At 34.9% G+C, this 14802-nt stretch overlaps 1 protein-coding gene across 1 annotated transcript; it reads right to left on the bottom strand.

Moving 5' to 3' along the window:
- Nucleotides 1–731: 731 nt before the first annotated feature.
- LOC127086392 (trafficking protein particle complex II-specific subunit 130 homolog) lies at nt 732–13880 on the bottom strand. The gene is made up of 21 exons (XM_051027152.1): nt 13607–13880; nt 13146–13375; nt 11485–11666; nt 9791–9974; nt 9560–9650; nt 9236–9396; nt 8284–8373; nt 8022–8183; nt 7732–7793; nt 7491–7581; nt 6284–6447; nt 5959–6169; nt 5290–5835; nt 4974–5186; nt 4054–4444; nt 3876–3966; nt 3657–3741; nt 3179–3368; nt 2220–2512; nt 1322–1412; nt 732–1215 (listed from the first exon to the last, which is right to left on the bottom strand). The coding sequence occupies exons 1-21, from the start codon at nt 13668–13670 to the stop codon at nt 1034–1036; spliced, it is 3774 nt and encodes a 1257-aa protein (XP_050883109.1). The 5' UTR covers nt 13671–13880; the 3' UTR covers nt 732–1033.
- Nucleotides 13881–14802: the final 922 nt, after the last annotated feature.

Raw genomic sequence — 14802 nt, 5'->3', positions numbered from 1 at the left:
AAGATGAGGTTTCACTACTTGAGGGAATTAGTTAGTGAAGGAAGGTTGAGATTGGGATATTGTTGAAGACCAAATGACTAATTTGTTGATCAAGGGAGTCACAATTGAAGTGTTCAAGAGGTTGAAGATGAACATGAGTAAGAAAGACTTGGAGCACTTGAATTAAGGTGATGTGTTAAATAAAAACTGATAATTCAAGTGCTCTAACTAGTTATCACGGGGGGTGTAATCAGTTACAGCTAGGCAAAATTCACTTATGAGCTAAAAAATATAAGTTCATCGTGGGCATAACCGATTACCATAACCGGTCACAACTGTATTGAATTTATTTTTGTAGCAGTTGTAATCAGTTACAGATCCAGTATAATCAATTAGTGATACGAGATTTTCTATTTTCTATTATTGTGACTTAATTACTTATATTTCAACCCACTTGTTAACATATAAATATCTTAAAGGTATTGTTGTCAATGTTAAAGATAATTCTCACCCTCAATTACTCACTCTAATTACAATTCTCTCCCTCACTCTTTCTCCCTCTCCATACTCAATTTTCTCATTTTTTCACTAATCTTGTGATTCTGAGATCTCTGAAGAAAAAATTACGAAAGCCTGTCAGCAACTTTGTTCGGAAATAAAACTATATAAGTCGAATGATTGCTGACATAGAAAAATCATTATTATGCGGTAATTATTTACAAGTTTAAAGAATAATGTAATACTCACAAATGTTTACGATTTCCAACTAATTTTTATCATTTATAATGATATATGGTTTCTATATAACGAGACAATAGTGATATGGTTTCTGTATCTATCGTACAAGAGCACAAAATTCCACTGTACATGATAAACCAGGGTGCCAACACACTGATTCAGAGTACTTAAGAAACACAGATCTAACTAAAGAGATTTTTAATGTAACAATAAGTTGAAGATTACACTTTACTATTTCTTAATGAAACTAGAAAAAAAATTCAAACTTCCTATGGAACAATCTCAATCAAGCTTTGAGTAGAAACATCGTGTAAGATCATGAATTAACTGGAATGCAGAAGGATGAGCTGAGTGTTGGTGGCAAAACACAAACTAGATGTGGCCCAGAAGGTTTGCACCTTATATTTGCCTCGTCGATTTCCGGCAGCCCAAGTAGTGGAGGACGCACATAACCAGCCACCAGAGGCATGCATAATACTGTGATAATTATCCTTGCACCTATCATGATAAGAAAGAAATTCAAATACCAATAAAAGCATTAGCATATTGCAGGTAGTTCCTGCAGAAAATATCCTGATGCAAATTATGTTCTATATGGATATACCTTGATTTTTGGAGAGAGATACATGCCCTCTTTTCCTTCCAGCGATCATCCAATTTCCAGAATTTGCATTTACCTCATACAGCACCTCATCCTATCAAATTTTGAAACAATTATAGCGTCAAACAGAATACAGGAATAGTAAACAAGAATTGCACAATACTTGTCCAACACTAATCTTGATTCAGGACTGAAACAACTCTTCAGAAACCAGATATTTAACTAATCTTTTTCCTATTTCGCCAAAGAAAATAAGAGAGAAGTCAATATGTTGACATCATTCTAGAAGAATAATCATGTATGCTTTACTGTTTGGGAAGAGTTGGATGAATAAAAATTTTAAAGAACAAAAAGGAAGCAAGAAATTTGTTACTATATGGAAAACTTAAGAAAATTAGGGAAAGATCCAACAGCAAAAAGAATGATTATCATGATAGACAAACTAAATCGATCACACAAGGACCTTCCAATGAAAGATCCATACAAATTTTCTTTCTTTCAATATTTGTTGTCCCCCAGCAAAGAGAAATTACTTTCTATTATCGTCTTTGGCTCAGTTGTTTCGCAAACAAATACGAAAAAATGAATTGCTTTCACCTAAGCAATCCTCTCTTTTCCAAAGAAATGAAAACCTCTACTTTCTGTCCACTAAATTTATTCCCAAACAAATAAAAAGAATGCGGACAAATATTCACCGTCCAAGATTGTTTAAGTGTCCCTCAGTTAGATCCTACGGAGGGGCACCAAAAGGAAGTGACTATGTTCACTTCGACGATAAATTAGAAATAAAATTATGCAAATAAAGTAGTTGAAGTTGGAAGTTCAAAATCCACAATAGAAATGAGTCTAAGATACCATAAAAATGATGAAGTGGCAAACATTCTTCTATCTGTTTACTTACATTCTGTTCAGAAATTTCTTTCTCATTCAAATCCTTCAACCTTTCCACCCTCCATTGCATCTTAATTAGTTGTCCAACTCTCAGGCCATCTGAAGGGAGAGGAAGAAAACCAACGGCTAGGCATGGATCAAGCACAGGCCTTTGCAAAATAATTACACTCTTGAAGATCAGCTCCTGTCTAGCACCATCAACTCCAGTAGATTCATTTATAAATGGAGGATGGGCTCCAATTGTTCTATCACCAGAAATTCCATATTTGATATTTAGTATGCTTTCTGGTTGCTTCATGTCTTCTGCAATTTATTTATATAAACAAAATCAAACCCGCATATTAATAGCAGAAAGCCAAAAATCATGCTATAATTATTTCACAGGTAAATAGTTATATTGGAACAAGGTAAATAGCAGAAATTCCATATTTGATATTTAGCATGCTTTCTGGTTACTTCTTATCTTCTGCAATTTATTTATATTAAAAAATCAAACCCACCTATTAATAGCAGAAAGCCAAAAATCATGCTATAATTATATTCACAGGTAAATAGTTGTATATGAACAAGCTGTGCCATGGGCAAATTGGCTATGACTAAGGTTGTCAACTTAGAAAAAGCCATAAATTCTTAGCTATATTCATATCAGTTTAAACACTCAGAAAGTTTGATAAGAAATTGGTAACTTTGACAGGAAAAACATTTAGACAAAATATTGACAGCAACAGCTGGTTTCAAATCATTAAACTTGAATAAGAACAAGTCAACTAACAGGAAACCTATGAAAAAGGATAGAATTATAGAAATGCACTTCCAGTTAAATGTAAAGACCCGCTAGGATATTATTGTGATAACCAATTCCTGAATTTTGCGTACGGTGATATTTAGGGGCACTGGTCAAATTATTTGGTGCTATATTAAAAAGCAACAATAACATTGTTTCACTGATCTCTGGCCAAATGCAATTACCTTCTGCAGTTGTCTTGTCTAGGAAGATACTAAACAAAATTCCTGCTTTGGAAGTGGGAGATATAATTAGTGGGAAGAAGCTTGAAGTGGGTCTACCCTCAGTTTGTCCAGAATGAACAAATCCGTTTTGAAGATCAAGCCAAGCATCGTATATGGTCAATGTAGCCTTTATTTCAGAGTGAAGTATTACCTAGAAGTCACATGAAACAGTGGATGCTTATCAACCAAAAGAAATAAAATAATACATAAAAGATTGCATAAAGGCGTGTAAAACTCAATGCTGAAAATACATTTTGTTTCTTATGATTGTGAGGGATATGAAAACTCCTTTCAGATTTACAAATTGAATCAGTCAAAAAAAGTTCCTCATGAAAGAGTGATCATAGTTCTTTCATATGTAAATAAGGAAACCCAGTCAAAAAAAGTTTCTCATGAAAGAGTGATCATAGGTCTTTCATATGTAAATAAGGACCCATACCTGCAGAAGCAAGGTACCATCATTGCATTTATCAGTAACATGTGTCCTCACATAGAGAGGATGTGTAAAATGCACTGCTAGGGTCCTGGATAACAAGGTAAAATATTATTAAGTACCTAATGGCAGAAGAAGAAACATTAAGTAAAAACGAGATGTGGGGAGCTTCAAAGATGTATCGATATGATAATTAACATATAAGAATGATGGAAATGGAAAAACCTTTCAAATATTTGATTGTGAAATGCTCCAAATTCAAGTTTCAGAGCTATTGTTCTCATTCCATCTACAATACTCTCTCTCCTTGTTGTGACTGAAAAGAACAACAAAAATAAATAAGTACACAAGGTTTAGTATAAATGACTTGAATACCATCAAGATTTTCTATCACTGTCACAACCTGAAGATGATCCTCTGTTGAGTGTGTCACTGATGGCACGAATTAGAACCCAGAGTATAGAAGGAGTGTCGCTTGCCCAATTCGGAAACACTATTTTACCATCATGAAGAGTTGATCGTTCAAACTTTTTCTCAGAATTCAAAGATTCTACCTGAGCACCATCTTTCTGCGCCTCATCCTCATCATTCTCTGATACACCAGCATAGCTTTCCATCTCAACTATGTTTGTCTCTTCAATCTCCAATCCTGGACCAGTATCAATATGCAAGACAGCAGCCTTGAGGGAGTAATTTAACGGCCGAACTAAAATACCAACCCATTGATGTTCATTTATTAACAAAGCAGATGAAACAGCAGCATCAAGATCCACAAGTGCTCTAGGTTTGGAAACCTAAAAATAGATAAGACAGTCTTAGATATTTGACATTAACCTATGTTGTTAATCTCGGATAGCGTTGCATAGCACCTAACCCTTAAAATACCATAGCGGAAAGTGGGATAGCCGCCATTGCAAAGACTATAAATAAGTGTATAAAGTAAACATAAATACTCAAAAATTGACTAATACACAAAATTAAAGAGATCGTCATACTTAATAGTTAAAGAACCTAAAGTATAGAGTAATAAAAACTGAAGCATAGAAGAATAAAATAGAACTGAACTAAAAGTGGGAAGAACAGAAGAATTATTTGTGAGCAAGAACATGACATTACTCTTCAAAGGGTTCAGATTGAAATTTATAACAATACAAAAGATGAAAAGCACTAATGAAAACAAATGATAGAATATGTTTACCAAAATCCTAAAGAAAGTTAAAGTTAAATAGGAAGGATCAAGAGGAAAAGATGTTCATATGAACAGACTCCATATCTTCTATTGAATCATCACATTCCTTTTCATAGTGCTAGAATAGAGGTTACCTTCAAAATAGGTTTAGCTGGCTTTTCATAACTCATAACATCATCACTCTCTGCAGGACCAAGTTTTGAAACACCATGAGATCTAAACCTCAACTGCCCAATCTGCCCAGTAAGAACTCCAAGAACATATGATCCTGGTTTCTGAGGTGGTAGATCCAAGGTAATAGTATTCCGACCAGGGTGTAACACAATAGTTGTAGAACTCTTCAATGCCTAACAAAATAAAAAAAGTTGAGTTATTCAGGGAAAAAATAATTACAAGCCATAAATTTCCCGTGCAACTATTGATCTTAGACAAATAACACCCAACAAATACCTTTACACCTTCGTCTGCATTATATGTTGCCATTAATGTAAGACTGATTGAATCAAGAGTTATATCATCTGGAAAACCACTACAGACAGTTACTGAAAGGATACCAGGATCCCTGTCACATAACTCTAATGGAGGTCCAGGATTTCCAGAAAATGTAATTAAGGATGATACATCAAGAGGTACAGGGTCTTTCATTTCACTATGAGCAAGACGAATCAATTCTGCTTGAAAAGCTTGACGCTCCTTCGTCAAAAATAATCCATCTTCAAGAGAAAGTAGCCGCACACATGATAGCAAGTAGCCAGCTTGATCATTGAGAATATTTTGACACTCTGCTAGAATGGGAAGGACCTCTGCCAACAATTCCTGCCATCCTTCCCCATTATACAGTGCACAAACCTTCTCATATGACTTTGCAGCTTGGTCAAAATGTCCATGTTTAAAGGCAACAGCAGCTATCTCACCATCAAGGACAACTCCATGTCTTTTCCACCAGGAACGGTGGTAATTGTCAGCAGCACCTTTAGTTAGCTCTAGATATTTTTTCTGCCCATAACAAGAAACGAACACAAAGAACACTACAATCAGTTACAAGTCAATATGTACTCATAAGGGAGAAAAATGATAAAGCGCACAATCAAAGGCATGGATATCATCCCATGATGATACCTCAAACTCCTCGGATGATGATAATGATTTTAACATCGCAAGATTAGAAATTGTTTGCTTCAAAGCATGTTCGGCAGCAATATATATCTCAGCAAGCCTCATAGGTCGGCCAATTGAGCTATCAAAATTTCCCGGAGAAGAATTAGTGCGTGTCATCGAATTCGAGAGTACTTTTTGTGGTGACATCTTGGTGGGTGAATCAAAACCTGATCTGTCAGCATATAAATCAGATTGATAAAAACCCAAATTGAAACAGAAATTATAAGACTTTAGAACAGTTTACTGTAAATGATTCCATCTGGAACAGTATATAGCATTTCATTACCCTTCCATTGGACCCTGGCGACTGTCAAACATTTCAAACACATTTCCAGCGGAAAGTGAAGCCCTCCGTCTGTTAGCCTCTCGTAGTAGCACAGTTGGTTCAAGGGGCAGGGGTTTCCTCTGGATACCAAAGTGCTTGATTCTAGGAGTTGTTTGAAGAATCAACTGCCGAGATATAACCACATAATGTTAGCTAAGTATATAATGGATAAAACCCAGAGGAGAAATTAAAACAATACTAATACTGAAACATACAATATGTGTCCAACCGGTTCCATATGCATAAAAATTATCTTCCTCTTTTAAAGTAAGCTTCAAATTCTATGAAGAGCAACAAGAACTTTTTCCTCTCTTGTTAATTTAAGTAAAATGCTTTATAAAGGGTATAAAGAAATGGCCAAGAGCCTCCAACCAATAATCAACTATTAAGTGAAATATATTTTGTGAAAAGAGCGAAATTGAAGCATTTTCATGACTAGATAGATAGGTATGACGTTCTTTGGTGACTTTGGCTGGGGCGAGATGTAAGGATTTTTAAGGAAAGAATCTTTCAATTTCAAATTTCAACAATTTGTTAGCTGTGATGTATTCTCCAACGCATTGATGAAAATTGTTTTGCTAACAGATGAAGGCCAGGCAGGTCAGTTAGTAAAAAGAAATACAATGATCGTCATAAATTATAACTTATATAGTATTATTTATTTCATCTCCAGATGGGATAACTATATCATCCATTGCTTATACGCTCACTTGTAACATTCAACTGAAATATTTAACAGAAGGCGTTAGAAAAACACTATACAGGTATGAACATTCTTTTGTTTAAGGCTATGTTTGGATTGATGGAACATAACGGAGCGGAGCGGAATGGAACATAACGGAACGGAGCAGAATGGAACATGACGGAATGGAATATAGATTCCACTCCATTGTTTTGTTATTTTATTTTAAATGTCTCATTCCATCACATACACCGCAAATTGGATGGAACAAAAAATAGAAATTTAAATGGAATTTGATGGAATGGATTCCATCATGTTCCATTCCATCCATTATTTACAAATCCAAACAATGGAATCTCATTAGTTACCACTCAATTCCATCCCATACCACCAATCCAAATATACCCTAAAACTTAAAAACATCAGTTGGGCAGTTGGGTAGGGGGGAAATTCGGTGATGCCATACAAGTTATAATAATATGTTACCTTTTCTTTCTCAAGCACCTCTGCTGATGCATCAGCAGGGACTGAAGGCCAAACAGCTGGCTTAGGCCAAGGTAGCAAGCTGAGGGAAGCACTGCTCGAACGAGAAGAAAAAACTATCAAACAAGGAGAATAAAACCAAACATGATGTAACTGGCTGAACTACAAGATTCATGAAAGGAATCAAAATTGATCAGATTATGAAAATGCAGAATATATTTGATTTCCAGGTATGAAAGTGTACCTGTTGACAGGACTTCTTTCTATATCAGTACCATACCCAATTAAATACGCTAGCCTCATGAACTGCCAATATATGTAAAAATCATAAAGCAACATTAGTTAACATTGGTATGGCACATAATATCAATATATTCAGTAATAATCCAAGCAAACAAAATATGGAAGGAAAAAAAGGAGAAAAATGATGTCTTTGATTCAACTCCATTTACAACTCAGTGGTGGATTTAAGCCATCATCAAACTAAAATAGATACACTGTCTCTTTAATGATTTCATGAGACAAGCATTTCACCTTGACTCTGGCTAAAGAATATAGGTCACCAAGAAGACAAAAGAACTCCTTCTCTGCGTCAGGTGCCACAAGTCCATCACTATAGTTGGAAGTGGTTGCTTCAATTAAAGCCAAGCAAGCAGTTATCACCCAGACTTCACGCATACAAAAAGGAAGAATACGCTGAGAAGAAACAGTATATAGAAGTCAATGTCGGACAAACAAAAGATAACACAGTTCAGATTGAACGAATTTAGGAATAGGTAACAACACAATAAAATACCTCGTTCAATGCCAAGGATTTTGAGAAGCTTAATATGAACGAATAACCTCGTGATGCTACCTCAATAGGTCGATTTAGCTTGAATAAGAGCTGCAAAATGACAGTAAAGTACTAAATCATAGGAGACTTAGTAAATAAGTAGTTGCTGAATGTCACAAGGATCTGACTAAGCATTCCTTTGAATAGCAGCACAAACTCAAACTGTCAATGAGAACTCATTTACATAGTTTTCAAAGAATCCAAGACATTACAATTTAAGATCTCACATAGCAAACATGGGAGCTTTCAATCTCCTAATAATATATTCCTTTGAAATGGTCAGAAAAGCACACTTTAGTACGTATGAAATACACTGGTTATCCGACAGATGGTCATGGTCTCATATTTAAATAATGAAGTTTGTGTTGTTATATTCTCAAATACAAACAGAAAAAACTCATTATACAGCATTTTTACATGGTTAAATACAATACTGTTTGTGCATAAACAAAGATTCATCCAAATTTCAGATGAAATGATTAACATCCAAATTTCAGATGAAATGATTAACATCCAATTTTTACTGAACAAAAAGAATAAATGAGAAAAAAACTTTAAAGGAATTCAACAGTATCTTAGTATAAAAAATGTTGCAGACTGTCCTGACTTAAACTTTATATAAAGCGCTTGAACAGTGGAATGCAGAAACAATGAAAAAAACAAATGACTTACCAAAGACATAAAATATTTTATGCATACTATTTTGAATGAATTTAGATTTAATGCAAGAGGTCAAATTCAGCAGATCTGTAAAATCCATCTTAGATCATAAATTCTACAAGTTTGCATTCAAGTTAACAAACAACAAAGAGGACATGAGATACATCAATCAAATTTTCTTTACAACTACGTTGTTAACATATGAAACATGTTTCATGTAAAATAACTTATAAGTGCTTTAGCTAGGGCAAACCTTTGATTGACAGGCAAACAGATACTGTCTGAACTCAAACTCCCTAAACGAATCCTCTTGGACAATCTGCGTCAATGCTTTGTTTCCTGGATTAACAATTGCTGCCTGATCATCCCCATGGTCTGCCCCACCAAATTCTCTTTTCTTTCCAGTCATGTTAACTGCAAGAAACCCATCATATTTTGGACCAATTTTCATTGTTTAAGATCAGTCTGCTAACACTACCTAATGTTCCGTAAAGGGGGCTAAATCACTTTACTGTGAATCTAAACATCATCTAGATCTTGACTATAACAACAGAGAAGAAAATTAACCATTGTGAACCTGTTTCAAGATAGCAGAGTTCTAGTTCATCATATTCCCGTAAGGCATCTTCATGAAGATGCGCCATTTCAAACATAAAAGCCAAACTTTCCTGAGTACAGAATACAAATTTGTTATGAAAAGACACAATCTCCAAGAATGAGTAGAAAAGGAAAATTAATAAACAAAGGTTGGGCTTTCAGAACAATTTATCGTACTCTCAAGTCCACAACTCATAAGAAAAGGATGAACCTTCAAAATGAAAAAATTACAGAAGTTCCAGACTGGCATGAGACGCTGTTCACTGAGCTTCCGTATCTCATCTTCATAAAACTGTACACGCCTATCCAGTGTATTTCTGATGCATTCCATTATTTTTGATTCTAGATCTTCCCAAAAATTAGCTTCAGGGAAATGCATATCATATTTGCAGCATCTAAACAAGGATTACAGTGTCAAAAGCATCAAAAGGGAAGAAAATAAGGTTTTATCAAATATAAGCCGAGTTTACACCATCTTTTTTTACTGTAGGTGCTACCTCAACTCTACCTCTCTAATGTTGTCATTTATACTAATTCTATCTTATCTAAGTCTTATCACACATCCAACGCAATATCTTCGTCTCCGCGATGCTCATTTTATTCGCGTATTGGTTTTTACCGCCCAACAACCCCGTCCCATACAACATCGCCAGTCTTACAGCTATACGAGTACCTTGGAACTAATGAACCCCGTCCCATACAACATCGTCAGTCTTACAGCTATACGAGTACCTTGGAACTAATGAAAAGGAAAAATATGAATAGCTACTCTTTGTTTACTTGTAAGTGATAAGTATTTCTGGTAACAATCACTTCTTACCGTTTCTCTTTTTTTTTTCTAATTCACAACCGCTCAAATGTATTATTAACAGATGACAGTTGATTCCAGAGTATTTATGGATTTTCCTTTATGTTGAGTGAAGGACTCAACAATGGAAGAATGATCCCACTGAAAGCAATAATGAGATTAACCCATAAAACTAAACTTACAATGTATGTGTAGTCTCTGTTTTGTTAATGTGCTTTGGCACCAGTTAGCTGTTAGAGCTAGTTAGATCAGTCTCTGTTATGTTGATATATTTCTGCAAATGATATTATTGTGATATAGCTGTTGCAGTTAGCCTTTTATCTGTTACAGACTGTTACACTTTCTTTAATAGATCTCAGATATTACCTCTGGTTTTTCTTTCCTAACTTTCTTTTTTCAAGAAACAACTTTCTACTATTTATTGGCACGTCGAGTTATGATAGAATTAGAGTTTGTCCCAACTCATTCCTACAAAACCAGCTTAAAAACCGGCTTGTGAGGTGAGGAATGTCACTCTATATAAACCCTTTGTGGGCTCTATCTTTAACCAATGCGGGACTTGAGTTTTTTCCAATACACCCATTCACGCCCAGCACTATTGGACTTGGTGCATGGATATAAACAGTGGGTGGTCCGAATTATCGATATGTGAGACTTGGTTTTTCCAATACACCCCCTTGCGCCCAGCACTTTTTTTTGGGCCTGAATCGATAGGCTCGTAATACCATGATAGAATTAAAGTTTGACCCAACTCATCCCTACAAAACCAGTTTAAAAACCGGCTTGTAAGGTGAGGGGTGTCACTCTATATAAAACCTTTGTGGATTATATCTTTAATCAATATGGGACTTGGGTTTTTCCCAATAAGTTATAATAATGAGAATGGTATGCAAATAAATGATTGTTAAGATTGTTATACATCGAGTGTATTCTTGCTCAAAAGAAAAGTACATTAACTGTATTCTGTAATGTCTAAACAAATGTTAACAAAAACTACAGACAAAAATAATTTGGAAAAATTGTCAACCAAGAAGTTGTTCTAATTTATGTTGGGTAGGGAGAGTACAGTTGTCACAAGTCCTGTTTAGCATGTTTACCTTTCTCTTTTTCTGGAGCTAAAATCAACTTCAAGTTTAGCATATACTTTCTTTGCCATTTTGTTTGCCTGGTCATTAGCTGGATGAGCTTTAGATACAAATACAATAAACCATTCCCTTTCATCATTCTGGACAATTAGTTTCAAGCGTGGTTTAAGGATGGTTTTAAACTCATCAAGATCCTGGGAAGTGAAAATAAGAGTTATACTACATAATAGATTCTGCAACAGAAGCAATGAAAAAATTATAAACCAAAAATTATAAAAGAAACAATAATTGATGATTTAGATTTTTTTTTTCCCAAATGGTCTAAAGCTCAGCATAGAACTTTTGCTAGAATATGGCAAATCGACAATAGGATTCTTGATCAACAGCATGAAATAAAGATCCTTGTGGTGGATTTTATCATCATATTACCAATAATTACTATTCCAGCATTTGCAGAATCCCCCAAAAAAAGGAGCAAAAATCAGTATTGATTTTCCCCACAACCTAGAAGATAGCTAACCTAAATACTCCCTCCGTTACAAAATGACTGTCGTTTTAACAAATAAAATTTGTTTCAAAATGACTATCATTCTCACTTTTCAATGTAAAATGATTACTATTTTTCCAATTTATGTCCTTTGATTATTACTATATGTACATTATTTCCAACACATTAATAGAGTTAATTTAGTACAAGTGTAATGTCATATGATAATATTATTACATTCCTTAATCTGCGTGCAAAAACCTTAAATGACTGTCATTTTGAAATGGAGGTAGTAGCATTTAAAATGTACTCTTTGTGTCCAACAACAATTACAAATCTTACAAACTTAGAAAAAATCTTACAAACTAAAATGGGTTCATTAAAGTAACTATCGTGGTTGTAAATACTACAAAAATGAGGTTTCCCCTTATTATATGCCCTCTCACCTTAAAGATCTTATATTTAAAGCTTGGACAAGCATGACAATAACTCCCTCTCCCATTACCGAGTGCTAAAAAGGCAATGATACTATGCAAGTAACTAGTCCTCCTTAAAGCCTACAAGTTATGTGCTAGCCCAAGAATGCATCTATAATAGAGATACTAATAAATTGGGTTCAGACACTTCAAATTTTTCTATGAAATGTATTGTGATTACACTTAATTCAATTGCAGATAGCAGAAAATAGTGGTTTGCTTAAATTCCACTAGGCAAGAGTGTTATAGCCACTATTTGACAAAATTTTGTACTAAACAACATAGCGCTGAACAATAGCGTTTTTTTTCAAATCCCGCTATACTATAGCTCTATAGTGTCACTATAGCCACTAGCACCACTATAGCTGCTATTTAACAATAGTCACCGGTCATTATGCTTTGCACTATATTTAATTGAATCTGACTCCTCTTAAGTTAGCTCTCACTTTAAAGAGTGGTCATATTTCACTTCATAGGAGCTAATCATATTTAGCTATGTTTCTGGTCTTTACAGTTACACAAAAATTAACATTGTTTCGTTATATATCAAAGCATCCATAAGAAGTAAATGAATTACATTGTAGCAAAAAGCAATAAACTGTGCCAAGAGTCATAGAGGATCTCCCCATGTGACCTCAGAAGTTATCAAAAAATTACAACCTTCTGCAAGAATCCAAAAAAAGTAATCAACAGGAATACATGTTACTTACCTCACAGGTAACAAGCACGACAGTTGCATACGGCTCTCGAAACCAGAACAGCAACTGCTCCTGAGGGAACCGGCTACGAAGCCTTGAATCTGTAGTTAATATGAACTCCGCCGACAACTTCTCAACCAATACAGGGTTCCTCGCCTTGTTATTCAAACTCGCTCTCTTGAACGGCAACCGCGCTTCAAAAGCAGGCTTGACAGTTGGCCACAAATCACTCACATCCTCCACTGACAATCATTTCAATCAAGTATCAATAGAAGAACACCACATACACGCTCACATACACACATATCTAGATCACTGAGAGTTATAGCCTATGTAACACGGTTATTCATGACATTGCAGTGGAATTGAATTGAACTAAAAGCCCTAAATAACATTGTATATTCGTAACCGAGAGATAGATCGTGAAAAAAACGAGATCGGATCTAAGGTTGCAGAGGGAAGAAATGAAGTACCTGAAATGACGAGGCGATCGGTAGAGTTCTTGATGGTTTGGAACTGGGCGAGGAAGTTGGCCATGTTGGATCTGTAGAATGTTTAGCAGAGATCCATGGAATGAGAATCAGAGAGAGAAGGGAAGTGCAGTTGAGTGCAGTGCAGTGAGAGTTCGGTGATCGAGTTCAGAAGATGTTACGCCCCGGAGATCCAGTGCTTCGCGGTGTACCACACTCGAATCTCGACAATCGCACACTTCATTTCATCACACCCATGTCTTAGCCGTCATGTCATGGCGCTTTTTTTTACTGATAGAACTTTTCACTTTTTATTGCAGTAACTAGTTTTTTTTTTACTAAAAAACACGTACATTTATTCAAATTGATAGAATAAATTCAATAATATAAATTTAAAATGATTATAAACTAAAAAAAATAATCTGCAAACAAACTCTCGGCATTCATGTTAATACCATATAAAAAAATATTACAAATATGGCAAAGTGTAGATATGATAAAATTAAAATATTCATAATACTTATGTCTCTGAGTCTGTAGTGTTTACGACGTCAAAATGATTGATTGAATATGTGAGTCGAAACTAATTTGTCATGAATTGAACAAACACCGCAACAAGACGGAAAAATAAAGTAACGCTACAATAAAACTATGACAAATACAACGTCGCACAAAGAAGACAAAATCACGAAGAAAAAACTAAAAATATATGTGAAATCATTTATTTAAATAAAAACAAAAGAAGATGAGCGATTTTGGATCAAAAATTAACACTAAAACTACTCTTCTTTAGTGGATGAAGAAAAAGAGAAAACTAGGGCCGAAGAAAAAGGGAGAGCAAATTAATATGGTAGTAACTAGTTAATAAGTGGTTGTTTGCTATGTGTATTTGCTTAAACAAAATTAATAAGGAGTGTTCGTGCGATGGGGTGTCGGATTGTGTTTAAAGCTGATTTACGTAAAGTTGGCAGAAGTTTTGTACGTAGTTTTTTTTTTTTGAAAAAGTGGGAATTCCTTTCTCAATCATAAGAATCCTATGACTAAAGTGTTTATAAAGGCTACTTAGGTTTGGTATATAGAGTGTTTAACACTTCCCTCATTAGAAATGTGGAAAGGAAGGACTCCTTCCTCCTTGAATCATGGAGGAGTCGGTTTTCTACCTTCAATCTTTCCTTAAATCGTTACTGTTTTGACACGTT

Source organism: Lathyrus oleraceus, chromosome 5 (genome assembly GCF_024323335.1).
Source record: "Lathyrus oleraceus cultivar Zhongwan6 chromosome 5, CAAS_Psat_ZW6_1.0, whole genome shotgun sequence".
NCBI classification, from domain to species: domain Eukaryota; kingdom Viridiplantae; phylum Streptophyta; class Magnoliopsida; order Fabales; family Fabaceae; genus Lathyrus; species Lathyrus oleraceus.
This window is presented reverse-complemented; position numbering and strand designations above follow the sequence as displayed.